The sequence below is a fragment of the Camelus dromedarius genome, chromosome 16, assembly GCF_036321535.1.
Source record: "Camelus dromedarius isolate mCamDro1 chromosome 16, mCamDro1.pat, whole genome shotgun sequence".
NCBI classification, from domain to species: domain Eukaryota; kingdom Metazoa; phylum Chordata; class Mammalia; order Artiodactyla; family Camelidae; genus Camelus; species Camelus dromedarius.
This window is the reverse complement of record NC_087451.1, coordinates 20,791,725-20,817,342: the sequence shown is the minus strand read 5'-3', so window position 1 is coordinate 20,817,342 and position 25,618 is coordinate 20,791,725. Positions and strand designations below refer to the sequence as shown.

The 25,618-nt window shown below is 54.7% G+C and overlaps 1 protein-coding gene across 4 annotated transcripts in view; it reads left to right on the top strand.

Annotated features, from left to right (window-relative positions):
* GAS7 (growth arrest specific 7) overlaps positions 1-18,111 on the top strand; it is a 184,350-nt gene extending 166,239 nt beyond the window's left edge. For all 4 annotated transcript variants that reach the window (XM_031467632.2, XM_031467634.2, XM_031467633.2 and 1 more), the window contains 7 exons: positions 280-354; positions 4,982-5,060; positions 11,709-11,837; positions 12,714-12,837; positions 13,850-13,929; positions 15,341-15,439; positions 16,169-18,111. In XM_031467632.2, coding sequence (XP_031323492.1) covers positions 280-354; positions 4,982-5,060; positions 11,709-11,837; positions 12,714-12,837; positions 13,850-13,929; positions 15,341-15,439; positions 16,169-16,282 — 700 coding nt within the window. In that variant the 3' untranslated portion in view covers positions 16,283-18,111. The remainder of the gene's footprint in view (positions 1-279; positions 355-4,981; positions 5,061-11,708; positions 11,838-12,713; positions 12,838-13,849; positions 13,930-15,340; positions 15,440-16,168) is intronic.
* The last annotated feature ends 7,507 nt before the right edge of the window (positions 18,112-25,618 follow it).

The following is a 25,618-nucleotide window of genomic DNA, read 5'->3' as shown; positions in this document are numbered from 1 at the left end:
GCTGCGCAAATGACAGCTCTTCATCGCCACAGCCAGGGACACAGGTGCAGACATCCCACCTTGCATATGAGGAGATGGAGGTTCCAACAATTTCGTTCACTCATTCATTCAACAAACACTGATTAAGCACCTACTGTGTGTCAGGGGGATGGACAAGAGCCACGTTCTCAGAGCTTGTGGCCTGGTGGGTTCCTTTACATGGTTAGTAAGCAGCAGGGCTGCAGGTCGGACCCACAGTCTGGCGCCGGGGAGCTGACCTGGATTTTTCTCCCTCTGCAGGATAAAGATTGAAGAAGAATATGCGAAGAACTTAGCCAAGCTGTCTCAGAACTCCTTGGCCGCACAGGAGGAGGGGTGAGTAGGGAGTGGGGAGGAAGAGGGGACACTCAGGAAGGGGAGTCCCTTTTCACCCCTCGCTCACCATGGCCCTGGTCCCATGTGGATAGGGAGGTCTCCATAGTCCTGGCTCAAGGCTGCACTTGCACATTATCTCCTCTGTGGTGGCCATGGGCCTCCCGCCAGGTGCTGCAGTGTGTCAGGACCCCCTTTGGCCCGTCCCGTGGTAGCTGGGCACCGGCCCCAGACGCCCGCCCCTGCTCCCCTTCCTCTGAGAGCAGGCTGGCGGGAAACTGGCTGTGTGAGGATTGACACCCAGCCCCTTGTTTAGAATTCCCTCCTGTGGGCCTGAGGCCCAGGCTGCCCGCCCCCTCCAGCTGCAGCAGCCCAGACCTCCCGGGCAGGGCCCTGGGCTGGGGGAGGCCCAGCCCCACCTTCTCAGCCACAGAAGAATCCCTCGTTGGGAAAAGACTGTGGCCGTCTCTGCTCCGTCTGTTAGCAAAGAGGGTTCACCCCCTCCCTGCTAGCGGGAAGGCAAAATGGCGCAGCCACTATGGAAAAAAAGTTTGTCAGTGCCTCAAAAAACTATACGTAGAATTACTGTATGACCCAGCAGTCTCACTCCTGGGTTTGTATCCAAAAGAACTGAAAATCAGATACTCAAATACATATACGTGCATGTTCATAGCAGCAGGACTCACTGTAGCCAAAAGGTGGAAACAGCCCAAATGTTCATCAGGGGGTGAATGCAAACAAATTGTGGCCCCTCCACATTGGATACATGGATATATGATGGAATATTATTCAGCCGTAAAGGGAATGACATACTGATCCATGCTACCATGTGCATGAGCCTCGAAAACATTATACTGAGTGAAAGAAGCCACACACCAAGGTTGCATTTTGTGTGATTCCATCTATGTGAAGCGTCCAGAGGAGACAGATCCATACAGACAGAATGAAGGTGGGTGGTGGCCAGGGCCTGGGGGAAAAGGGAGTAACTGTCTAATAGGTTTATTTTCGGGGGGGATGTTTATTTATCTGCTTGAGCTGCTGTAACAACACCATAGACTGGGTGGCTTAAACAACAGAAATTCAATTAATCACAGTTCTGGAGGCTGGGAAAGTCCAAGGTCAGGTGACGGCAGGGTTGGTGTCCGGTGAGAGCTCTCTCCTTGCATTGCCCGCCGCTTTTCCTCCGTGAGAGGGAACAAGCTCTCTGGTGTCTCTTCTTACAAGGACGCAAATCCTATCAGATCAGGGCCCCATCCATATGACCTCATGTAATCTCAGTGACTTCCTTACAGGCCCTACCTGCAAATTACAGCCATACTGCGGGTCAGAGCATCAACACGTGAATTTGGGGGACACAAACATTCAGTCCTTAACAGGGTGATAAAAATGTCTGGGGACTAGAGAGAGGTGGTGGTTGCACAGGGTGGTGAGTGTCCTGAAAGCTTGTTCTCTTTGAAATGGTTAATGTTGTGTTCTGTGAATTTCACCTCCATAATGACACAAATGCAGAGTCTCGGGAGGTTAGAGTTGAAAGGTCCCCCGAGGTCCTCTGTCTAGTCCGACCTCCCTGCAGTGCAGTCTCTGTTTGAATCCCTCCTGCGAGGGGAAGTGAGCCCAAGGATGGAAGGCGCTCTGCCGTGCGATGGCTGGAGCGTGCAGAGAGCTGTGATGTTGGACAAGCCCAAGTCTGCCTGCCCGGCTGGAGTCCTTCAGGGGACAGGGCTTTGCCGACCGAATGCGGCTTTGATTAGGGCCTCCGCGTGGGCTTGTTGTGCAGCCAGGAGGCCGCCTCTGAATGGCTTTCACTGACCCAGCAGGCCACAGGCAGCCCCACAGGGCCAGTGTCTCCTGGGGACGTCAGTGAAGTTGCCTCCAGACTCCTGCTCCGAACACTGGGCCTGAGACCAGGGCAGGAAGGGGGCTTTCCTAAGTACCCCCGTGCCCTGGAACGCAGTGCTGCACTGGTCTCCACGTCCTCGGCCTGGGCTGCTACCAGGGCCACTGCATCCCGCCAGCATGCGTGGCACATGCTCCCAGCTGCACGAGTCAGGCGGTATCACCACGCCGTACACACAGCACCTACAAGGGGGCAGCCGCCGCACACTCATGGGCGTGCACCAGCACTGCTCATGGCCGTGAACACATACCCCACGGCCACTGCACGCACGCACTGCGCTGCGGCCACCCCGCTCCTTCCAGCAGGCGCGTCGGCCCTCGACTCACAACGTGCAGCTACACTGCATGGCTTTGGGCATCAGCTCGTCCACCTGAAACTTGAAGAGGGCAGTGCTGGAGCCTAGAAGTTTGGGGCCGTCTAGGAAGATGCCTATGGGGAGGCTTGAGACGTGCATGTCGGTCAGTACATAAACAGAACCAGGAGACTTATTCTGTCTTCAGTTTTCTCTCCTGTGTGGAAAGGAAACGGGATTTTGGTCTTTTCTGGCTGGGAATTGTGACAGTCACATGCGTTTTGCTTTGGCAGGCCTCAGACGGTCTCCTGGCACAGGAATTATAGCTCGGGTTTTGTTTTTTTTTTTCTTTTTCATTAACCTCTTATCAGATGAAGAAATCTCTCTTCAATGAGAGAATTTCTAAATTGCTTTTTTCTACCTTGTGAAGCAGCTCCAAGTGGGGCTGGAATACTGGTAGCGGGGAGACCTGCCTGGGAATGTATTAGCTCAGAGAGGCCTATCTGAATGTTTGGAGTGACATCCTCCCCCCGCAAAGGCCCAGCCAGGAGATGGGGCCAAGGACATTGTCCTGAGTGTGAAACAGGGTTTCCTCCTTTCTTCCTGGCAACCCTCAGATGACAGTCTCAAGCCACTACTGCGGTCCCTGGGCCAATTACAGACCACGTTCTCTGCTGACAGAAGATTTAGAAACTCTCGACACCACCCAGGGTTTCTTGGCTTCCAGGCTCTTGTGTGTACCTCCCGCAGGCTCACGTGTGGCTCGGCTGCAGGGACAAGCCCCCGTCTCCAGCCTCCTTTAATCAAGTCCCCGCTCCTCCCGGGACTGCCTCTGTAAGCTTGTTGGCTTTCACTTTAGACCTGCGGTCCATCTTGAGATAATCTGTGTGTGTGGCACGAGGTCAGGGTCAGGACCCCCTTTCCCCTGTGGTTGCACAGTTGTCCCTGCACCATTTGTTGAAAGGCCGTCTGTTCCCCATTGAAATGCTTGGCATCTTTGATGCACCCTCATCGCCCGTATCTGGGTGAGTTTCTTTCTGGACCTGGTTTTCAGTTTCTGTATCTGCATGACTATCACGCCTGCTTCCATTCCCTCCTTCCCCTACCGTGGACCCCTCACCTGTCTGCCAAATCAAAGTGAGGAGCCAGGCCACCCAGCGTTGCCCCAGCCCGGCTTCCAGGAGCTCAGGCCCGTCAGGCCAAGACAAATGTCAACAGCTTGGATGACCCCATTTCTCACTCCATCTCTTCTTGGTGGGCCCCCCCAGCTGAGATCACCCGAGCGGACCTTCTTAGCTGCCAGACTTTAGATAAAAGCTGTCAGTCATTTCCCATAGACACCCACCTCGGCCCCAGCCAGCCCCACGACCGGACAGGCCTGGACTGTGGTCTCAGGGATCCGTTCTGTTCTGTTGGGTAATTCTCAGCTGTAGGCTGCTGGGCTCAAAACCCAGAAGCCTCACAGTACGCTGTCTTTTAATCAGCCTTTGCCACTTGAGTTTAGTGAATTCTCTGGGGGAAGTGGCTTTTGGAAGAAATTGAGTCAACTGAACATTCAGCCGGGGTTTACCCTCTGGATGGAGAGGTCTCGAGTCAGGATGCTGGGGTATCGTTTGGAAGTTCAGCGAGGTTCAAGAGTTCCAAATAAGGGAGACTGGAGCGTGGGGGCCTGCATTCGAAGGTCTTGGGGACTTCAGGAGATTGCTTCTATTTGGAGCAGCTTCTTCGAGTGGAAAAGTGATTTAGCTTAGAGGACTTTCTGTTCTGTTCTCTGCGGGCTCCAGGCAGCCCTGGAGCTCATATCCAGAATCAGTACTAGCCTGGGGGGGGGGGGGGGGCACGCTTCTGAGGGTGGTGATGGTGAGCTCTCTGAGAGGTCCCTTGACCCAGATGGTCCGTCTTTGACCCCTCTTGGAAGTCAAGCCACTGGACGTTTGCCTGCAAGCCAGGCTACTTGGTACCTTCTGTTTGAGAAGAGCTTCTCCCTAAAAATGCAGCCGTCCTCCTTCCTTGGTTTGCCAGCAGGCGTTCGTACTCCTCAACAATAAACCCGGGAGCAGTGATGGAAAGGCAGGGGACAGTAACGGGCCAGGTGTCCGGGCCCTCACAGCACTGTACCGCACCTCCCTTTCACATCTCCCCAGTCCTCTGGGCCCCCTGATATTTCCACAGGCACTCAGCTGTCTGCCGTGGTCTGTCCTCTCAGCTCCAAGATCCTCAGCTCAGTTCAGGATGCCTCACCTGGTCCCATCGGGTGAGGTGTGGTACCCGCGTTTGTTTTGTGCCTGGCCTCTGCCTCATCCAAGTCCACCGTCCCAGGGGTCCTGCGTTCCCCCAGGACTCGGGGTCGAGACCCACCAGCCAGCCTCAGGGAGGGCCGTGGTGTCTGACGGGAGGTCGCGCAGACCCCTCCGAGCCTCACCGTGCCCTTGGTCTTGCAGCTCCCTGGGAGAAGCGTGGGCGCAGGTGAAGAAGAGCCTTGCGGACGAGGCCGAAGTTCACCTCAAGTTCTCCGCCAAGGTAACCTCTCCCCGCGGCCTCCCTGGGTTGGTCCTACACAGCGATGTACCGCTGAATGTTTAGCAAATATCTTTCCAGTGTGGTGTCGCCCAGTGGTGTAAATTTCAAGAGTACAAAACACGTAGCATTAGAGGGTCCTCCCCTGTACCAGTAGCCGTACACGTCCATCAGGAGCGTGGGTAACAGTCCCAGGTGGTTAGGAAGGGACAGGGGCTGGGTGTGCCTTACCTTTGTTTTTAACGGAAGTCCTGGGGGTTGAGCTGAGGACCTCATGCACACTAAGCACTCACTCTACTGCTGAGCTAGACCTCCCTCCCTCCCCGTGTTACCTGTTTTTAGCATAGTTTGTTAATTTTAAGTTTCGCTCGTGTAATTTTTAATACTGGCCATCTTTAACAACCAGGCGACAGAGTTCCTCTGAATTTAACACTGGGCTCTGGTGAGCCGGTACGAGCCGCCCCTGCTCACCTGTGTGCCGTGAGGGTGGGTGTCCCTCCGTTCCTCAGGTGAGCCCCTGAGTGATGGGACCACACTTTCATGTCGCTGGGCCTTCAAAGGAACGCACTGGCATTTTCTGCCTCTTCTTGGTGTCTAGAGAAACTAGACTGTTTCAAAGGGAGAATTTTGTTTTGTTTCATTTGTTGTTACTAGAGAATTTCAGACTAGGTAACTGACCCTTCTTTCATTTGGTCCAAAAGACTCTAGCACTGTGACCCTGAGGAGAGCGATGTTTCTGTGCTGCTCACTCTGCCCTCAGTACCCAGGGTGGTGCCTGGGACATGGTAGATGCTCAACAAATGTTTCCTGGAATTATGAATGAACAGGCCCCTATCTCCTCTCGGCCCCCTCGTCTTTTCAGGCCTGCTTTCTCCCAGGATTTCTCCAAGTTTCCTAATGACTCTCTCTTCCCCAGTCCCTGACTCCTGCCTCCAGGTTCCCTCTCAGGCTCTCAGCTGCTTCTCAGGTGAAAATAAACCAAGAGTCTAAGGGGGAAATTCACACTAAAGTGTGCATGACTGATGGGACCACCCACTTGCATGCTTGCCTTTTAAAGGAGGAGGAGCTCCGGAGAGTGGCACCATTCCCAGTGACCTTTGCCTACCGGGTCCACACTCTTTCTTCTGCCCTCCCACAGTCACCCGTCAGACACAGCAGCCCAAGACAACAGTGGGACAGAGTGCTTAAACCCTCTGAGCCCACATTTTAAAATCGGGGGTACACTACCTCCTTTACTGAAGGTGGCATCCCGCAGACGGCTGCTCCTTCCCGGGACCTCCACACTCAGCACTCTCTGGTCCTCTCTCTTTCCTAGTGCCTTTCCCACAGCAATTGCGATTCTGGGCTTTTGTATCCTGTCGGGGGACAAGACACTGGCTTTGTATCCAGCTCTCCCCAATCCACCCCAGCATGGTTCTCCGCACAGTGAGGACAGAATGAATGACTCACACAGCTGAGACGTGTGGAGGAGCTTTATAAAGAGCTGGGGTGGGAGGAAGGACCAGGTCCTCGCATCTGAAGGATGCTAGTGCCCCAAGGTGGTGTTGACACCAGATGCGAGGGAGAACTCCTGAGCTGACAGCGGCACACTAACCTCATACCCCAAGCATTTTCACAAGGAAATTGCCACTGAGAGACAAGGGAGCTCCGTGAATTAGTCTCTTTTGAGCCTTGCTTACAAAGCAGCGAGTTATTTTTGCGCTGCAGCTCATGGCGGTGTTCCCTCTAGGTCTCCCTTCTCCTCTCCTGCCCCCAGCAGCTCTGTTCTCTGCGGTGAGAAACCTCCACTGACTGTGAGATGAAGGGCGGTGGGGCTGTCGCCGGGAGTGGTGGGGCTGGGAGCCAGGTCTGCAAGCTTCTGAATGGTCGCCTGTGGCTCCCCGGGAATCCTGGTGATGTGTACTCTCCATCAGCGGGACCCCGATTCTCGGTTGTTTATAAAGTGCTCAGCGGGCGACAGAACGCCTGCTGCACTGTTTCCTTCTGATCTTTCCTTTTACTACCGCCACTCGCACCAGTGCTTCTGGTCCGCAAATGAGTGGGTGGGAATTGGCCAGGGAGGAGCTGGTACAGGAAGCCTGGAGTGCCCTTCCTGTCCCTGGGCTCCTGGCGCCGACCAGTTCCCAGGCCCCAGCTGTGTGTCCAACAGTTTAACTAAATTCTGACACTAACTTCCTGGGGTCAGCATCAGATCCCACAGGTTAAGGACTCAGTCCCGCAGAACCCCCCTCCGCCACTTCAGATGGGTCCCACTACTTCTGCCAACTTGGCTACAGATCAGGGGTTCCCATGACGCCTTCCTCAGGTTTAATGATTTGCTAGAACAGCTCACAAAACTCCGGGAAACACTAGGTGTATCAGTTTATTGTATATTAAAGGATATCGTAAAGGATACAGATGAAGAGACACGTAGGGGAAGGTATGAAAGAGTCCTGAGTGCAGGAGAGCCTGTCCCCATGCTGTTCCTGTCCCCATCCTCCCCTCACGTGGATGTGTTCACCAGCCCAGGAGCTCTCTGGGGCCTGTGATTTACAGATTTTTATGGAGGTTCCATCATGAAGGCATGATCAATTGTGAACTCAAGCTCCTGCCCCGCCCCTCTCCGCAGGGGATGGGGAGTCAGGCCAAAAGTCCCAGGCTTCTAATCATGGCTTGGCCTTTCTGGTGACCAGCCCCCATCCTGAAGCTTTCGACAAGCCCACCGAGAGTCGCCTCATTAGAACAAAAGATGCTCCTATCACCCATGAAATTCCAAAGGATGTAGGAATGGGGTCAGGAACCGGGATCAAAGTCCCAACATTAGATGTAAAGATGCTTCTGGCACCTTAGTTGTTTAGGAAATTGCAGTGGCTTTAGGAGCTGTGGCCAGGAGCTGGGGACAAAGACCAAACTATATGTTTGTTATTAAATCACAGTGATGTACATGTTCTAGGTGGTTATGTGTAGGATACAAACTCATCCCTCTCAATTTTATCAGCCACCCCACAAGACATCCTCTCCATTTCACACATGAGAAGGAACAGAGAGGTTACATCACAGCCCATGGTCACACAGCCACATGGGCTCAGCTACTGAAGAAGCAAAGGAGAGGACTGAGCGAACTGGAGGCTGGAGCCCCAGACCTTTCCTCCTGGAAGCCCGGTGGCATTGAAAACACAGAACCCTGTTCTGAGGAGCACAGTACCCTCTCTTAGGGACTGTGCGGGGTGGTACAAGCTGGCCCTCCAAATGTCAGGATGTTTTAAGTCAGGGCCGACTTCATCTAGCTGATGGGAGGATTATGAAGATGATTTCCACAAAATTCACCCATAGATTTTTCTAGAAGAATGTCTGTGCCTCCAACCTGTCAATCATTATTGGTGGCCCCAGGCAGTCGGAGTGGTGGCCCAGTGGTTATCTGATGATTCCTTAAAAAGAAAAGGCCGCAAGGACTATCCATCCACCAAGGATAACACAACCATGTACACGCAAAACCCATTTTAACATCTGCTCCAAAAGGCTCGTTGAAGTTCCGCCCTGAATGTGCTGTGTCTGGGGCAAGAGCTCTTTAGGAAATGTAATTTCATTACGGCAATCTTTTAGGCCTTTCTAGTCTGCTAGCCCGAGCCACTGTTCATAGCAACGGGCTGTTAAAGAAATAAGACTGCTGCGTATAAAGGAAGGGAGAAGAGAAAAGCTCCTTCTGATGGTGAGAGAAAAGCTGATCCCGCAGCAGAGGCCATGCATTCAGCCAGAAGATTTCAGGGGCACAGCGGGAGTCAGGAGACATGACTTTGCTGTCAGTGCCATCACTAACAAGCTTTGCAGCCTGGGGCAAGTCACGTAGCATCTCTGAGCTTCCGCTTTTTCATGTATGAAATGAAGCGTTTTGACCAGATCAGTGAACTTGAAACTTATTTGACTGTGACTCACAGTAATACGTTTCTCACAGCCACCCAGGACGCCCAGGTATCCACACGCAGCTACGCACACACGTAGCTGAAACAGCTCCTTCGTGAAACTGCTTACCCTTTTGCCTGAAATGCACCCTGTTTTCTATTCATGTCTGGTCTCTTCTCATCTGAAAGCTCGTCCTGACCCACTAAACTGATTTCACAACTCTTAGCAACTCACTGTTTGGAAAACAAAAACCCTGGACTACATTCAGGCTTGCCTTATTTTATACTGCACGTTGCTTTATTGTGTTTTTTACAAATTGAAAGTTTGTGGCCACCTGTGTTGTCAGATGGTTAGCGTTTTTTAACGATTAAGTATTTTTAAAATTAAGGTATGTGCATCTTTAAGACATAATGCTATTGCACACTTTTAATAGACTACGATGTAGCATAAATGTAATTTTTGCGTGCACTGGCAAGCCAAAAAACAAAATCCACGTGACTAGCTTTACTGCGATTTCCACTTTATTGTGGTGGTCTGGAACTGAACTGCACTGTCTCTGAGGTCTGACTTTAGTCTCTGAAATTCCTTCCAACTTGAGATTTCTCTTACTCTCTTCTGATGAGTGACTTGAAAGGAGGCAGGAGTTCTGAAAGGCAAACTGAATGGTTGTAATAGCCGGTTCCAGCCAAGACAGGCTGACTCAAGTTCATGAGGGCAAGCTTTGCTGGAGGGACTTCTGCCTCCTATTAAACAAAGATGCTGGAAAGTTAAGAATGAGTATGAAAAGATACCCAGACAACTTTCTTAAAGAAAACAATTAGCCTTTTAAGCACTTAACATATATAGAGAGAATCCATGGATCTTCCATCTACAGGATTAAATCACTTCTGACAGTTAGTAGCATCGTGTTTCCAGAATGTCGTTTGGAATTTGGGGAGAGCATTTGGCTGCATTGGCAGGATCCCGGGCCCTTCCCCAGACCACAGGACCTGGGGCCGGGGCCCAGGAGTCCTGCGTGTTGAAAGCCCCTCCAGGCCACTCCTGGGCGTGTTGAAGTCTAGACGTCTGTCTCTTCCCAGGCCCTCAGAAAGAGACCCCAGAGTCACCGGGTCAACAAGCCCAGTTAACCCACATGGACTCCCATCCAAGGCCTAATCTGTGGGGAAGAGGTTTTCATCGGCAGCACTCAAGTTTGTAGCATCTTGCAAACTGCCAGCAGATGGGGGTGTTTTCCTGTACAAGGAAACTTCCAGGAGCTCAAAAAAAAAAAAAGACAGCAGACATCATAACCAACATAGGAGGAGAGGGGCGTGTGCGTGGCCTGCTCTCTGTTAGTCTTTGACAGACGTCGTCTTGTCACCCAGGGCATCGGGCCCTGGAGATTTTGTCATTCTTCCAAGTAGTGAGAGGCACTCATTGCGTGCCAGCTCTGGCCAGATGCTGCGGACACAGCAGCGGCCAAGCCAGCCTGGCCCTCACCCTCTTAGAGCTCACAGCCATGTGTGAGCGGTGGTTTGGAACTAGGAACACCCCGTCCTCGAGGTCTCCGGGGAAAGGATAATGTGGCAAGGGCCTGTTGAGGAGGAAGAGGAGAGAAATCACAGGATCCTGGAGCTGGGATGTCATCCGGCTGGGGACGTTCAGCTCTGCTTCCCAGAGATGGATGGAGGCTGGGGGACCCTGGAAGGCCTGTGGAGGCGTCCTGGAAAGCTGAGTCAAGGAGTCCTGGGAAGCTGTGTTGGGGCGGGGGGGGGGGGGTGGTCACAGACCAAATCAAGAGGTTCCTGAAAAACTCTTGGCTGGAAAAAGCTGTCTTGGGGGAGGCATAGACCAAATCAGGGGGGTTCTGGAAAGTTGCATAGGAGGCTGGTCAGGGGTCCTGGAAGGCTGTGTTGGAGGGTCAGTGGCCAGAGGAAGCTAAGTTGGGGTGGGTAGGGGTCTGAGAGGCTGAGCCGGGGGGATCTAGGCTGTGACCTTGACCACAGCAGGTCCACATTTATCTGTTTTCTCACCAGATGCATCTTATGTTCAAACCCCTCCCCCCAAAAAAAGGTTTAAGTAAAAAGTTCTTCCAAAGAGAGTGGAGGGGGAAAGAGGGAAGGAATGAAAGAGAAGGAAAAAGCTCGACAACCCACGTCACCTAGTGCCTCTCAGAGCATAAACCCCTTCTCTGGCCCCCAGGGTGCGAGGCCAGGTCGGTCTGATGGGATGGGGGTGCGCCTGTCTCCACGCAGCCGTGAGGGTGCAGCTCAGGACAGGGGCCCTGTGAGCTCCCACCTTGGCTTCTTTGGGCCCTGGACCATGTCCGGACCATCTGTGGTCTCAGCGCCTGGCACACAGGAGATGACCAATAAGTAGCACCGAGTCAGGATCACCTGATGAAACGTCACCCACACGCAGTCGCTGTGCCAGGTGCTTGGGGACGCAGGGGTGGTGGCTTGGTTTCCACACCCAGAAAGCTCCCAATTTGGAAAGTTAGGAAGATGGACAGACACCTGAGCAAAGCCCTAGAGGAAGTTCTGGGGGCTTAGAGCAGGAAGAGGGTGCCAAAAGGGGACTCGGAAGGTTCCAGACGCTAACCTGTCCATCAGCGTGAGCACCGGGGCCTGGCCAGCTGAGGTGACTTCCTCAACCGTGACCGGACAAGCAGCCGCTTGTCCCTGCCCTTCCTGCGGGATGGGCCCCATCCTCGCCTGCGGGGTTGGGGAGAGCGGCCCTCCCTCTGCTTGCCGCTGATGCCCGGGGTCCTGAGTGTGTCTCCTTCATCGACAGCTGCACAGCGAGGTGGAGAGACCCCTGATGAACTTCCGCGAGAACTTCAAGAAAGACATGAAAAAGTGTGACCACCACATCGCTGACCTCCGCAAGCAGCTCTCCAGCCGCTACGCCGCGGTGGAGAAGGTGAGGGTACAGGACGCCGGGCCTCGTGGGAGCGGTCCTGTGGGGGAGAGGGGGCTGGGAGCCAGGACGGGGCCCGTGTGCCAAGGCAGGGGCCTTTGTTTACTCTGTGGTGGGACTGGGGGCACCCCTACCCCCAGCTAGAGGGCAGGTAAGAGCTGCTCCCTCTGAGCTGGTGGCGCTCAGACCCCCGGTGGGAGCAGACGAGGTTGCACCTGCAGTGGGCGATGGAGGGGCCTCCATCCGGCACGTGAGACAGGGTCTACCCTGCTTTCGTGGGACTTGGAGTCTGGATGTGCTGCTGGTCCACACAGCACATCCCCCTTTGTCTGGGTCTCACCTGGCAGATTCCCTCCTGACGGAATCGCTTCCCTCCCAGAGGCTGAGGTGACCTCGGTGGGAGCTGCTGGTGGCCAGTCGTGGAGGGGGGGGAGGTCTTCCTGGGGGCTGACTCCAGCCAGCCTTAGAGAGGGGTGCAGGAGAAGGGGGCATGTACTGCTGCGGGCACCCCCAAAGGGCCCATCCTGCCCCAGAAAGCAGTGGCTGGTGCTTCCATCTGCTTAGCCTTGCTGTGACGGAGGGTGACCTCTGTGGTTTGGGGACTGCCTGGGCCCCCAGTACGTGCACACACTCCAGTGAAAGCACGGTGTGAGACGCTTGCTCTGGGCCGAGAGGCAGGGGTGGGCCCCTGCAGGGTCCCTCACTGGCTGGGTGATGCGAGTCTAGCTGCTCAGCCTGTCGGAGCCACGTGGCGTCAACCACAAAAGCAGGGAAAAGCCAGGACTCAAACCTCGAGGAGGGGAGGCCAGGCCACATGGGTGCCCCGCGGGCCCTCCTGGCTCTGAGCCCCGTGAACAGCTCCACATCCTCGGACCCCAGGCCCGGAAGGCCCTCACGGAGCGGCAGAGAGACCTAGAGATGAAGACCCAGCAGCTAGAGATTAAGCTGAGCAACAAGACAGAGGAGGACATTAAGAAGGCGCGGAGGAAGTCCACGCAGGCAGGTGAGCGCGGCGCCGCCGCCGTCCTCAGCGGGTCTCAGCAGCCCGGGAGATGGGGCCCCGGGCAGGTGCGTCCCACAGGATGAGGCTGTGGAGTGGGGAGCAGGCCAGGCCGTGGCCAGGCCATGGCGGGGGCCGGGGCTCCCCACACTCCCCAGAGGGGGCTCCTTGTGGCTGAAGTCCTGGGTCTCTGGCCAGGAGATGGACCAGCACCTCCAGGCACCCAGAACTCAGGGGTCCTGTTGCCGCGTGGAGCTTCCAGGATAAGTGCAAACCCCACCCACCCATCTGTCCCACCTCCCCGGGGAGTAAGGCTGCACAGTTCACCTGCGGTGACAGGCTTCTGTCCCAGAACAGAGGCCGACATTTTGTTTGATGAAATAACCACATTTCAGAGTCTCTCCAAAGGAGTGCCCCAGTGAGTTAGCTTCTGCTTCCCCCTAGAGGTAAAAACTAGCTAATGCGCAAGGAAGGGGGAGAAAAGCTAGTTAGAAACAGTTTAAACAAAATTGTGGGGGTAGGTATAGCTCATGCTAAGCACGCATGAGGTCCTGGGTTCATTTCCCAGTACCTCCACTAAGGAAGAAAAAAAGCTTGCTAAAAAAAATGTTGAATATTTCTAAAAAACCAGTTTTACTGTGTATAAGGACAATGCATCTTGCTTCGGGGGATTAACATGTGTGCTGTGGGATCGGGGTTTGGATTAGTTGGTCTCTAAATCCCTTTCATCCTAACTTCTGGTGAACCTAGTACAATCAGTTCATTATAGGATGAAACAGCCACCTTATGGACATTTTGAGATAAAGTGGCATAAAAATGTCAATGACAAAGAAATTAAATACAGCATTGTATATAAAGGTCTTTTTTTGGACTTTTTTAAGTTGAAGTATAGTCAGTTTACAATGTTGTGTCAATTTCTGGTGAGACGAGGGGCCTGGCTCCTGGGTGCAGGTGGGAAAGGGCAGCCACGGTGAGGACAGGATGGAGCACTGACGGTGGCATTGGCCCTTTTCAGGAGATGACCTGATGCGCTGTGTGGACCTCTACAACCAGGCCCAGTCCAAGTGGTTCGAAGAGATGGTGACCACCACACTGGTGAGTGACCAGAGATGCATAAGCATGCCACAGTACAGGGACAGGCGCTCAGGAAGCCCGGAGTGGAGAGGACCCTGGAGATGGTCTTTAGGTCTACTCTAGTGTTGGGACCAAGACCTCGGCTCCGGGCCAGTCCGTGTGGATTCAGATCCTTGCTCTGGCCCTTCCGGGCTGTGAACACAGGCAACGATCAGTTCTTGCTCTCTGCTCCGCCCCCTGGGGGGTCAGGGTCAACCAAGCAGACAGTGGTCCTTTTAGGAAAAATAACCAAGCTGTAGGAAGCATGAGCCTCCCCATGCCCCGAAGAGGTGCAGGTCCGAGACAGGAGAGCCCTGTGAGGCGGGTGAACAGGTGAGGTTGGGGCAGCAGTGTGGGAGGGGTCAGGGGAGGCTTCTGACCAGGGGCCAGGGGGTCAGGCATCAGACCCCTTTATTTGATCTCCCGAGTATTTCCAGTGAAGTCAGTCAGCACCTGCTGAGTGGGACAGTGAGGTGAGGCTGGCGCTTGGGCCACTGGGCGACGAGAAAGGAGACATGCCAGGTGCTTATCACACCGTCCCACTGCCCAAAGCCACCCCTGTCCATCTGTCCGTCCAGCGTGGGACTAACCCCCTGCCGTCCCCAGGCGTCAGCCCACCAGAGCAGATTAGAGGCCTCCCCCAGGGACAGTGACCCAGTTTTCCTCCTGGTTAATCTCCTAATTAAGCTCCTTCTTTACTCTCCCCCTACCTCCGTTAACCACCTGGGCAGTGACCTAGTTGTGTGCAGAGTAACAGTCTGATCCCCTAAATTGCAAAGATGCAGAACCACTGGGGAACCGAAGGGCGAGCCCTGTCCGCTCTTCCCTTTGACAGTGGCCACCCCGCTCCCACCCTCCCGGCCTGTCTCTGGCTGGTCCCTCAGCACTAGGGGTGGACAGAGGAGACAAGGCCACCCAGCAGAGGCCTGGGGACAAAGCCCCAGGAGTCTGAGGCACAGAAGCCCCTGCACATGTTCCGTTTCCCTCCCCCACCAGGGGCTGGGCTGCGCTGGTGCAGAACCACGATTGAGAGGACAGCAGACCCTGGTGCCAAGCCCACTCCTCCCAGAATGCCGTGTCACTTTGAGCGAGTGATGTTCCCTTTCTGGGAATTAATTCCCTTGTTTGGAGGATTCGGATAAGACTAGAACCTATCCCTTAAATTTATTGTGAGGACTATTAAGGAATGCACCCAGCGCGTCTGGCAGAACAAGACTCAGGCATCAGGAGCTGCTGCACCCGCAGCCGGACCTCCTCCCCTGGCTATGGGGCGAGCTCCTCGGCAGACCCCAGAGGGCCCGATGGGGCGGGGTGCGAGCCGGGCGGTCTGGGCCCTGCGTGGTCCCCAGGGTGCAGCGACACGCTCGAAGGTTTCCGGTGGTTCCTTCCCCAGGAGCTGGAGCGGCTGGAGGTGGAGAGGGTGGAGATGATCCGGCAGCACCTGTGCCAGTACACGCAGCTGCGGCACGAGACGGACATGTTCAACCAAAGCGTGAGTTCCCGGCGGGGCCCCGGGTCCCGGGCCACCAGGTTAAGGAGCTGCTACAGATGAATCTGTCCTGAAGGCAGGCGCTGGGTGGGGGCTCGGCCTTGCAGGCGACCTCTGGGGGTGGACGTGTCAATGGCCCTGGACGTCCGCGTGAATCCTTCCTGAGCGCGTGACGTAGATGAGCCCGGGCGCTGAGGTAAAAGATGCTCACGATAGTTGAATTCGCTGGAGATGTCGTTGCCTCCCCCGGTGGACTTCTTACAATTCTAGAAATATTCAAAATAGCTGAAACTGGGGGGCGGGGTTAGAGTACATGCTTAGCATGCACGAGGTCCTGGGTTCAATCCCCGGTACCTCCATTAACATAACTAACTAAATAAACCTAATCTCCCCCAAAACAAAACAAAACGAAACAAAGCAAAAAGCTAAAGCTGAAGTTCCATTTGACCTGCTCTCAGGTGGTAAACATGGGGACAAATGGAGAAACAGGTTGCAGACCCACCTGCCCTCTCATCCACCCTGAGGTCTGGAGGCTCCCAGGGACCAGGGCTCCAGGCCCCGCCCTTCATGGCCCCCTGCACGTGTCCCTTGCCTGGGCCTCCTGGTGCCTCACGACCCCCTAGAGAGGCTGCTCTGATATGGGCGCAAAGGTGCAGGCGGCATGGCTCAGAAGATACGTCCCTGGCTGGGCCGCCACCTCTGATGGTTTCCCTGCTTTTCCGTCCCTTACAGACAGTCGAGCCTGTGGACCAACTGCTTCGAAAAGTGGACCCAGCCAAAGACCGGGAGCTGTGGGTCAGAGAGCACAAGACGGGCAACATTCGCCCTGTGGACATGGAGATCTAGACACGCGGCCGGGGGTCCTGCCGAGGAGGGGCTGGGGGCCCCACGGAGAGGAAGTGGCGCCCCCGCCGTGGGGGCTGCTGCCAGGCGGAGCCTCCCTCCCACCCGCTCTCCTGGTCCCCCGAGGAGAGGGGACAGTGATGCCAGGAGGGCGGCCTGGACGGCCCCATTGGGAGCTCTCCATAGTTCCCAGGCCGAGGAGATGGAACCACAGCCCTGCCCTTGTCTCCGAGGCTGAAGCCCCCCAATCCTGTGCTGTGCTTGCCACTCCAAGAACCAACTGAGGCTGGAACTCTGGTCCCTGCTGAGCACTGCAGGGTCCCCTCCCCACCCAGAGACGGTTGTGTCACACGCTTGTGCCCCTGGAAGCCCCAAGGCCCTTCCTCCAGCTGGCCCCCCTGTCCCCAGGGCTTTGGAGGGGCAGGGGAGGGAGGTCTCTGTCTCAAAACCGAGTGTCCTGACAGAATCATGGATAGAAGCCACCGTTCAGCTCAACAGCCCGCACCCAGAATCCTTTGCAACCCTCCTCTCTGATTTTTCCCCGTTGCATTCCGGGAGCCCACATCCTGGCTCTTCTCTGCTCCTTTTCATCATTGGGAGTCTTGGGAAGAAGGCCTGGCCCCTGTCTTCCCGGACTGACCCAGCCTAGAGAGGTCAGGATGGAACTACCTCACTCAGCAAATTAGCCCCAAGTCGGAGCATCAAATCCTGTTTCCTAATAGATCAGGAATCCTCTGTCAAGTCCCCTCTCTGGACATCCCCGTCCACTCAACCTGCAGCCTCTTCCTCCAGGAAGCTCCCTCCTCCCACCCTTGCCCATCCCAGGGGCTGGCTCAGTTCCACGAGGGAGATGGGTGGTGGTGCAAGTCTCTGTCACCCCCCAGATGGCTCCACCTGCTTGTGCCCGGCGGGGTTGGGACCACTGTCCTTTGTGTGGCTTTCACTGGTGGGTACCATACAGGCACCGTAGACCCTCACGTCCACAGGACGTGTCGCCTTCCAGGCAGTCGGCCGCCTCGGCCTCTCAGCCCCTTCTGCACGTTCCAGAGCCCTGCACGGAGCCCCCGCTTGGCGCTGGTACCACCTTGCCCTTTCCCCGCCTCCCAATTCCTGGAGAAGCCTGGGCTGAGTGTGACCTGGGAAGCTTTTGGCCCTGTCTCACTCATCACTTTCTCCCTTTACAGAACCACAGCAAACACGTTCTCCATCATGTTAAATCTTGAGGCTCAGCTCAAGGGGACCAGAAGAAGAAAGGGGCTGAGGGAGGTCACACCGCTAGCAAGGGGCAGATTTCTAGCCTGGAACCCGTGTCCTGAAAACCCATCTTTCTTGTTAATCTTTCCCGTTGATTACTTTGGATGTACAGATCCCATACGTCTCCCAAAGGGCAGAAGTCTAAGAGCACAAATCACTGGTCTTTCTCTCCATCTTACGTGCTGGTAACTGATGACTCGTTAATCTTCTCTCTCATTGAGTCAGAATGGCGCCGCCATAGTTTATCACAGAAAAGATGCCAAATATCCTACAGCAAACCAAGCTCGGCCACTTTTATTAAAACGTCCCAACCAGAAAGCTCACCGTGAAGGCCTTCAAGGCGAAGGCCTGCAGGACGGGTCTGTGTGTCTGGTGTGGAGAACCACTCCTTCCGGGTGTGAGGTTGGGCCGTGACACCAGCTGACAGTTTGGGGATATATATTCCTTGGTTTCTTTCAAAAAAAAAAAAAATGGGTGCTAGTAGCAGTTGCTTTGTGGCTTGGTAAACTAATCTGTGGATGGTTTTAAAACATTCAAAGCCAGTAGCCTTGTTATTAACACAGATATTTTGAGTGTGATGTGGCTCGTGGATTTTGTTTCCTCCTTCCCATCTGAGGATTCCAGAGTCTTCTGTTCTTCTGTGGACCTCTCTTGCCTCTTCCAGGGTAGCCCGGGCTGGCCCAGTGCGGGCCAGTCTGCGTTCTGAAGTCATTTCTTCCGCTTCATCCCCTCCCCTTGGTCTCATTAGCTCCTCCACATACTTCTTTTCCTTTTTCCTTCCCTCCTTCATTCATCATCAAGCATTTAGCTAAGTCTGGGCCATGTGCTAAGATCTGAGGACAAGAAATGGCCCTATCATCAGGGAAGCCCCACGATCTCTTGTTTTGTGTGGACTTGTCTTTCTCCAGGGCCCTGCGGCTCAGTGACCTTGGCCTTCACACACGGGCACCCTGTGCAGAATTTTGGTTTGCCGCGATACTGTCTGTTGCGCTGACAGCTCTCTGTCCATTCATTCACTCCTTCATCCTATTACTCAGCAGACACTTGGGGCGAGCCAGGTGTTGTGTGGGTGCGTACAGGACAGGCACTCCCCACGTCCCCTCTGTTCTCCAGGTGGACAGGGGGATGTTCAGACCCTTCTGGAGAATGACAGCTTTGCACCCTTCCACATTTAACCTACGGGGAGCCTGTACTCATCATACAAACTACTGCCACGTGGCATTTCCCCAAGGACGGAAAAGCCAGACCCTCACAGCTCATATCCAACTCAGATTTCAGAGATTTCCTTTCCCCTCGCTTCACAAAGAGGAAGAATGAAACCCAAGGATGGCCACTGAGGGCCATGAAATGAATGGTGATTTACAAGCTGGGCTGGAGCTGAAGGTCCAGGCCCCTGTTCCAGTGTTAACAGGGCTCCCCCTCTGGGCAAAATCGAGATTCGGATGAAGTCTGGAATATCTGAAGGGGCGCTTCTGAGTGGCGCTCTGCGGTTTCAGTTTAGTTTGGTTGGGTTTCTGTTTTGGTGTTTAGGTTATAAGGGGGTTTGCCTGGCTTTATTCAGAGTGAGCCACTCCGGGTTATTCTTGAGCACATCCATGGTTCCCTTCCTGAGAACAGGTGAGCCTCTCCTACATGCCTCTGCCTGGGAGACATGGGTGCTGCTTCGTTTTGTCTGCAAAAACCTGATTGTTTAAAAAAACAGTCTCTAAGACAAAAGTGACTTGGTTGCCGTGACAGCCTGAACCACAGAGACGGCTGTGCTGAGGGTCTGCCATCGGACCCCTCTGGGCTCCTTTCTACTCCAGCCAACGCCTGTTGGCCGGGATAGGGTTGCGTTTCTGTGGGGGGAGACACTTCTCCCCACGGTGGGGCTGATTAATGCCTAAAGCAAATAGAAACCGTGTACACATTCAGGAACCAGAGGTTTGTTTCTACTCCCTTTGTGAAAACCAATCAATTCCTAGATTAGGGGATGGGTGCATAGAGATCTTGGCAGAGCCAAAGTCCCTTCTTGGAAATACAAGCCATAAAATTCAAAGGACGTCAAAGACCTCGGCTTGTTTAAGTGATTTTACTTCCTGCTGTGAGTGGCCTTGACAAGGAGCGTTTAAACAGGATCCTGCAGACCTGCTGGGGATGATGTAGGTAGGGGAAGCACTGGACAGATGCTAGGTGGGGGGCAGACCAGCAGCACGCAGCCTTAGCCAGCACACTGTCTCGTTCCCACATCCTCCCCACCCTGACAAGAGCCACTGGCTTTTCTTCTTCCAGGTTTATTGAGGTATTCAATATACAGTCCTGGGAGTTTACTGACATACAGTAAAGTTCGCCCACTTGAAGTATATGGGTCAATGAATTTGGACAAATTTATGCCGTCTTGTAACCACCACCAAAATCAACACATTTCCATCACTCCCAGAAATGCCTTCAGGCGTCTTTGATGTCGATCCGCTCCTCCCAGCCCCAGCACCAGGCAGACACTGATGGATTTTGTGACTCTGGAGTTCTGCCTTTTCCAGAACGTCCTAAAAGTGGAGCCACACCGATGCAGCCTTCGAGTCTGGCTTCCTTCACTCACCTTGATGCCTCTGAGTCACCACGTTGTGTGTCAGTAGTTGGTTCCCTCGCATCTCCATCTCCAAGTCGCCTTCCGTCCGTTGCCTGGGGGCACCCACTGCTTCCTTGCTTTTAAAATGAGTTGTTTGTCCCCAGAGTCCCCGGCCCAGGCTCTCCAGCTTGTTTGTAAGGCTACTTCCACCCACTGTGCCCACGAGTGGTTCTTAGGGCTCACACTTGCTTATGGGGTTCATTTTAGGTTTCTGACAATGCAGAAAGTGGCCAGGGGTCGGGGCAGGGTCTGGCAGGGTCTCCGCTACACCCTGAAGTTTGTATCTCAGCTGGCAGATCCACTAGCTCCTGGGGACCCTCCCCTCCCTTCAACCCGCACATTCCCAGCCATCTGTTGAGCGTTAGAGGGTGAAGATGGAGGCAACGTGGATGAGACAGCAGGGGGCTCACCACCCTTTCCTGGATCTCTGCTGTTAACACTGGTCAGGCTCTGGGTGTGACCCCCAGGGTCATGACCCGTCCAAGCCATACTTGATTGTGCCCTGCTCAGTGAAAGGTGAACCCCGGAAGGCAACCAGGCACCTCTCCCAGCAAATGGAAGGCATTCCTGGGTCCAGGCCGGGTGAGGGTGTGGGTCATGGAGCTCAGGTCTCGGGGTCCCATGTTGCTAGGACGCTTCTGGGTTGAATTTTCCCCTTCGTCCCCCCAGAGCACTCTGGCTGGCCTTTCCTGAAGGTGAGGGACCCAACTCTTTCCTGATTTGGGTGAGAATAAACAGGGGACAGAAGCCCATGTCCCGTCTCCCCTGAGCCTCCAGATGCTGGGGCGTGGCTGTGTGGAGCCCTGGTCGGGGGGCGCCTCTGAGGGAGAGGGGTCGTGATGCCCTTGCACCTCTGAGTGCTGTTCAGGGGGACGGACCCTTTGGTGTCTGAGGGACGTTCCTAATGGGACTGCAGTGGGGGAGGCAGGCAGGCACCTGGGTGCTCTGATGCGGGCAGTGTGACATGGGGACGAGGAAGGGAAGGAGGTACCCGGGCAAGGGCACCGACTGGCCCCATTCTGCTGTCTCATTTGTCCTGTAACCTGAAGTTAAGCCACGTCCCCTCCTGGGACCTCTGTTCTCTGCCTAGTGGAGGTGCTCCGCACCCAGCGTCACGAGCTACAGCGGCCGGCTCTTGGGACCGTGGCCTCCGGGAAGCCAGGTGGACCCAGGGACTGTCACACCAGCCATCCTTGGTGACGGGGGCCCCACATCTGCATCTCTGCCCTTCCCTTAGGAAGGAGATGATGGGGGTGGGGGGCAGCCCTTTCACAGACGCGAGCACATCAGCAAACCCCATGAACGTGGAATTTTCTAACAGACTTGCTTGTTTGCTCTGTTTTCTGTAACTTTTGCTAAATACTTTATACATTTTTAATGTTAAAATGCTGCGTCTCCTGCCAGCAATCCTCATCCCGGTATGAATGTGTTTACTCCACATTGTATATCCTTCCATCCCCGGCTGCCTAGATCAGTAAATAAAATCGATGTGCTATAATTTATAAGTAACACTGTTGAAACTCTGATCCCTATGGAGGCTGTAATCCGCCCTTCCCACCCTCTCCCCACCCCCACCCCCACCCCTGTAATAGCATTTGTGTGTATTGATGCTGACAAATTAAATGTTTAAAAGAGTTTAAATTTTGAAGGCATTTGCTATATATAATTGTTCTGCATTATGATAGAGCATTTTCAGGAAGTTAAATGCTCTCATTTTCCCCCCCTTTGGCTTTGTGTGTACACTTGAGATGCTTAGCTTCATCCCATGTAAAATAAACTGTCCAGAGACACTGAGTCGTCCCGCTGGGCGACCCTCCTTCCTGGAGGACTGCCACACTCCCTTCTGTACGAATGGGCTCAGCGTTGCTCCCAGACTCCCAGGCTTCGTGATTTTATTTTTACCCCTGATGACTTAGCAGGGGAATAGAGGACACCTGGGCATTGACCCCCAGCGGGGTATCACGTTGCCAAAATCACACCCCTGGCCCTGGCCCCAGTCCCCTCCCCTGTGGACAGAAGGGCTCCTGCCTTTTGTTTCTTTTCCCATCCATCTGTCCATCCATTCATCCACCCATGCATCCGTCTGTCCGTCTATCCATCCATGCAGTAATTACAGACCACCACAGTGAGCCAGACACTGCTCTAGGTACTGGGAACACATCCGTGGTTAAAACAGATTAAGAACCTTGACCTCATAGAACTTCCTTTCTAGCAGGAAGAGACAGACTCACGGAATTGTGTAGTGTGGATGTAGAAGATGCTGGGTGTTACAGAGACAGGGCGGAGTGAGGGGGATCAGTGGTCTCGGGTGAGAGAGGGTTAGCTGCAGCATGAGGTGGGATGACTGGGGTGGCCTCATTGCGCAGGTGGCATTTGATCCAAGACGGGATTCCTGGGAGGAAGCCCAGCAGGTAGCTGGGGGAAGAATGTTCCAGGCAGAGGAGGTGGCCTGGTTAAAGGCCAGAGGCACCTACTTGGGGGAGACCAGTGTGGCTGGAGCAGAGGGGTGGGGGTGGGGCAGCTTCTCCAGGGCCTCTCGGGCCATCGAAGGCCTATGACTTTTACTCGGGGGGGTCGGAGCCGAGAGGTGCACGGCCTGACGTCCTTGCTGTCGGGCTCGCTGTACGTCCAGGGGACGGTGCCAGCAGGGGTGGTGACGTGGAGGCAGGGAGAATGGTCGGGTTCTGGATGTGCTTTGAAGGTGGAGCCAACATGGTTTCTAGGCAGATTAGAGTGGGGTGTGACAGAGAGGCACTGGGGTGGCTCCGAGGACTTCAGTCCAAGCAACCGAAAGGATGGACTGCTATTTACTGGGATGGGGACAGCCATGGGAGGAGGGTTCTTCCCCCTCCTCTGCCTCCCACCCACCCTCTCCAAGCCCCTTTTCCCCCCGAGGGCAGACTTGTGGGCAGGCTCTGGCTCCAGGCCGGCGTGGAAGGGCTCTCTGTCCTTCAGCTCCTAACAGGGGAGGGAAGAGGCATGGGGTGGTGGCTGGGGGACTCCTGGCTTGGGACGCAACAGGGCCAGCCTCTGGGAAGAGCCTGCTTCTTTCAGTCATGGTGGGACCCGGATGGGGAGTCACCAACTGAGATTCGCTGGCCAGAGCTGAGGCCTTCTTCCCAGTGGTCTCTGGGGTTTGGGGAGAGTTTATGGCCCCAGTTCAGACTTAACAAATCCATTCACAATACATCATCTCCAACAACTTGTTTGGCTAAGGGGAATAAACTCTCCCTCTGATAGAAGATGTTTACGCAGGTTTTCAAACAAACCTCCAGGTCATGACCTCTCTCTCAGCAGCATCAACACAGCTGCCAGTGGTCCCCCCGCGCCAGGCCCTTCGCAGGCACGGCAGCCGGGAGGAGTGGATGGTACCTGGTCTGGCTCCTCCTCCTCGCCCTCAGGGAGGACAGGAGGGACTGAAGGGCTTCGGCCGCCTTCTGTGTGAACCCGGGGCCCTGTCTCCTTGCCCGTGGCCTCCTCTGTTGTCACAGCAACCCAGCCCCTCACCTCCGGAAACTCATCTTCTCACCCCTTCTGCTCAGGCCTCCTTGGGAAGGGAGGCGACTGTAACTCGTGAAAACAGCTCTGAGCAGGGAGGCTCGCCTCCCGGCTTTGTCATTTAGCAACCGTGTGACGTAGGCAGGCAACATCCTTTTGCAGCTTGGCTTCTTCCTGCAACGCTGGCCTTGCCTCACCTGCAGGCTCGGTGTGGACACCCAGGAGGCACTTCTAATCGCCTGCCGTGCCAGGTTTGGCGGCCTCTGGCCTCACTGGCATGGCATGCATCTTGCTTGTGTGTTTGTTTTTGAGTCCAGTCAGCAACTGTCCTGGTTCTAACCACTCTTGAGAACAATGCCTTGCTGTGGGTAGTGAAAAGCTAGAGAAAGAGAAAGGGCTTCTTTTAAGAAATGATATGCTCTCACAAACTGGTGGGGAAAAACACTAAGTACACACACTCACACACGCCCACAACATTAAGGCTTCCTGAGAAGTACTCTGGCCTCGCAGTGCCTGGGGTGGGTGGGAGGGATGGGTCAGCACATCGGTGCCTGAGCGTCTCAGTCCTTCCTGAGTGACATCGGGGGGAGGGGTGGCAGGTGGCTTTCTCCCAGCAACAGGGACCTGCTTTCCCCTGCTGCTAGACTGTTATGAAATAGAATACAAACCCCAATTCTCCTGCCTAGACATTGCGGGCTTTGATTTTGTAGTTACCACCCCTAGACAAAGCGGAGCCATCTTTCCCATCCAAGATGGTGGTTCTGGGATCCCAGGCATTACGCTTAGCCACGCCAGGACGCACCAACCTTTCCTCTGGGTGGTGCGATTTAAGGTACATATTCATGAGGGTTCTCCCTGTGGCCTGAGCTGACTGAGGGGTGGAAGCCTTCCCTGGCTGAGCCCTGCTCTCCTATTTACCCGTTCATTCACTTGACAGCATGGACTGTTGTCTGCCAGCTCCTGGCACCAGGCTTGGTTGCAAACTGACGACCTGCATGCTGGAACAGCCACAGAGAAGCTGTATTTGGCCCACACCAGGTTTTTGAAAATTTTGAAATGGCTCTCAACATTTAAAAGTTTGGCAATTCCATCTAGCAATTGGATTTCCCTTGGATTATCAAAAAGAAATCGAGTAACACTGGGCCATTGTCCCTTATGATCACATTCAAATGGAATTGAACATTGGCCGTCCCCTGCATGTATGACACAGGCCTCACCACTCCCTACGGCCTCTCCGACCCACCTGCTTCACTTGCACACCCTGCCTGCAGGCCCCTGGAGGCAGCTGAGTCCCTGTGGTAGGCAAAGAATGACAATGGCCAGTAGATACTGAGCTCTCACTCCATGCCGGGCTCAATTCTAAGTGCACTGCACACGTTGGCTCATTTCTGCCCCACGGTAACAATGAGGTAGACACCATTGTTATTGCTGTCTGCTCAGGGGATAGTCACTGAGGGCCCAAAGCTGCCAGGCACCAGTCTGGGCAATGGAGACGCAGTGGAGAACAAAGTAGACAGAACCCCAGCCTCCACGGGGCTCTCGTTCTGCCAAGCACAGACAACACCAAGAATAAATAAACAGTAAGTCAGGCGTACTCGTGAGGGAGAACCACTGAGCAGGAGAAAGTTGGGGGCGTGCCGATGGTTGGGGGTAGGGGTGCTACGGTAAATAGAGTGCTCAGTATAGGCCCTGCTAAGAAGGTGACATTTAAGGAAAGCTGTGAGAGATTAGAAGCGCATTCTTGGCAGAGACAGGTTAAGAAACGTGCCTGGGGTCACACAGCTAGTACCTGCAAAGCTGGGATTTGAACCAAAGCTGGTTTCAGAGCGTGGCTCCTAATCACTGCATTACAGGGCCATCTCTGCCTCTGAGGTCCTCAGAGTAAGGGCAGCGGGCAGCCAGGGAGCATCGGTGCTGCCAGAGAGCCAGAGGCAGAGGTGGGCTGGGGCAGGGATGGACCAGGGGCAGCAGGAAAGGCC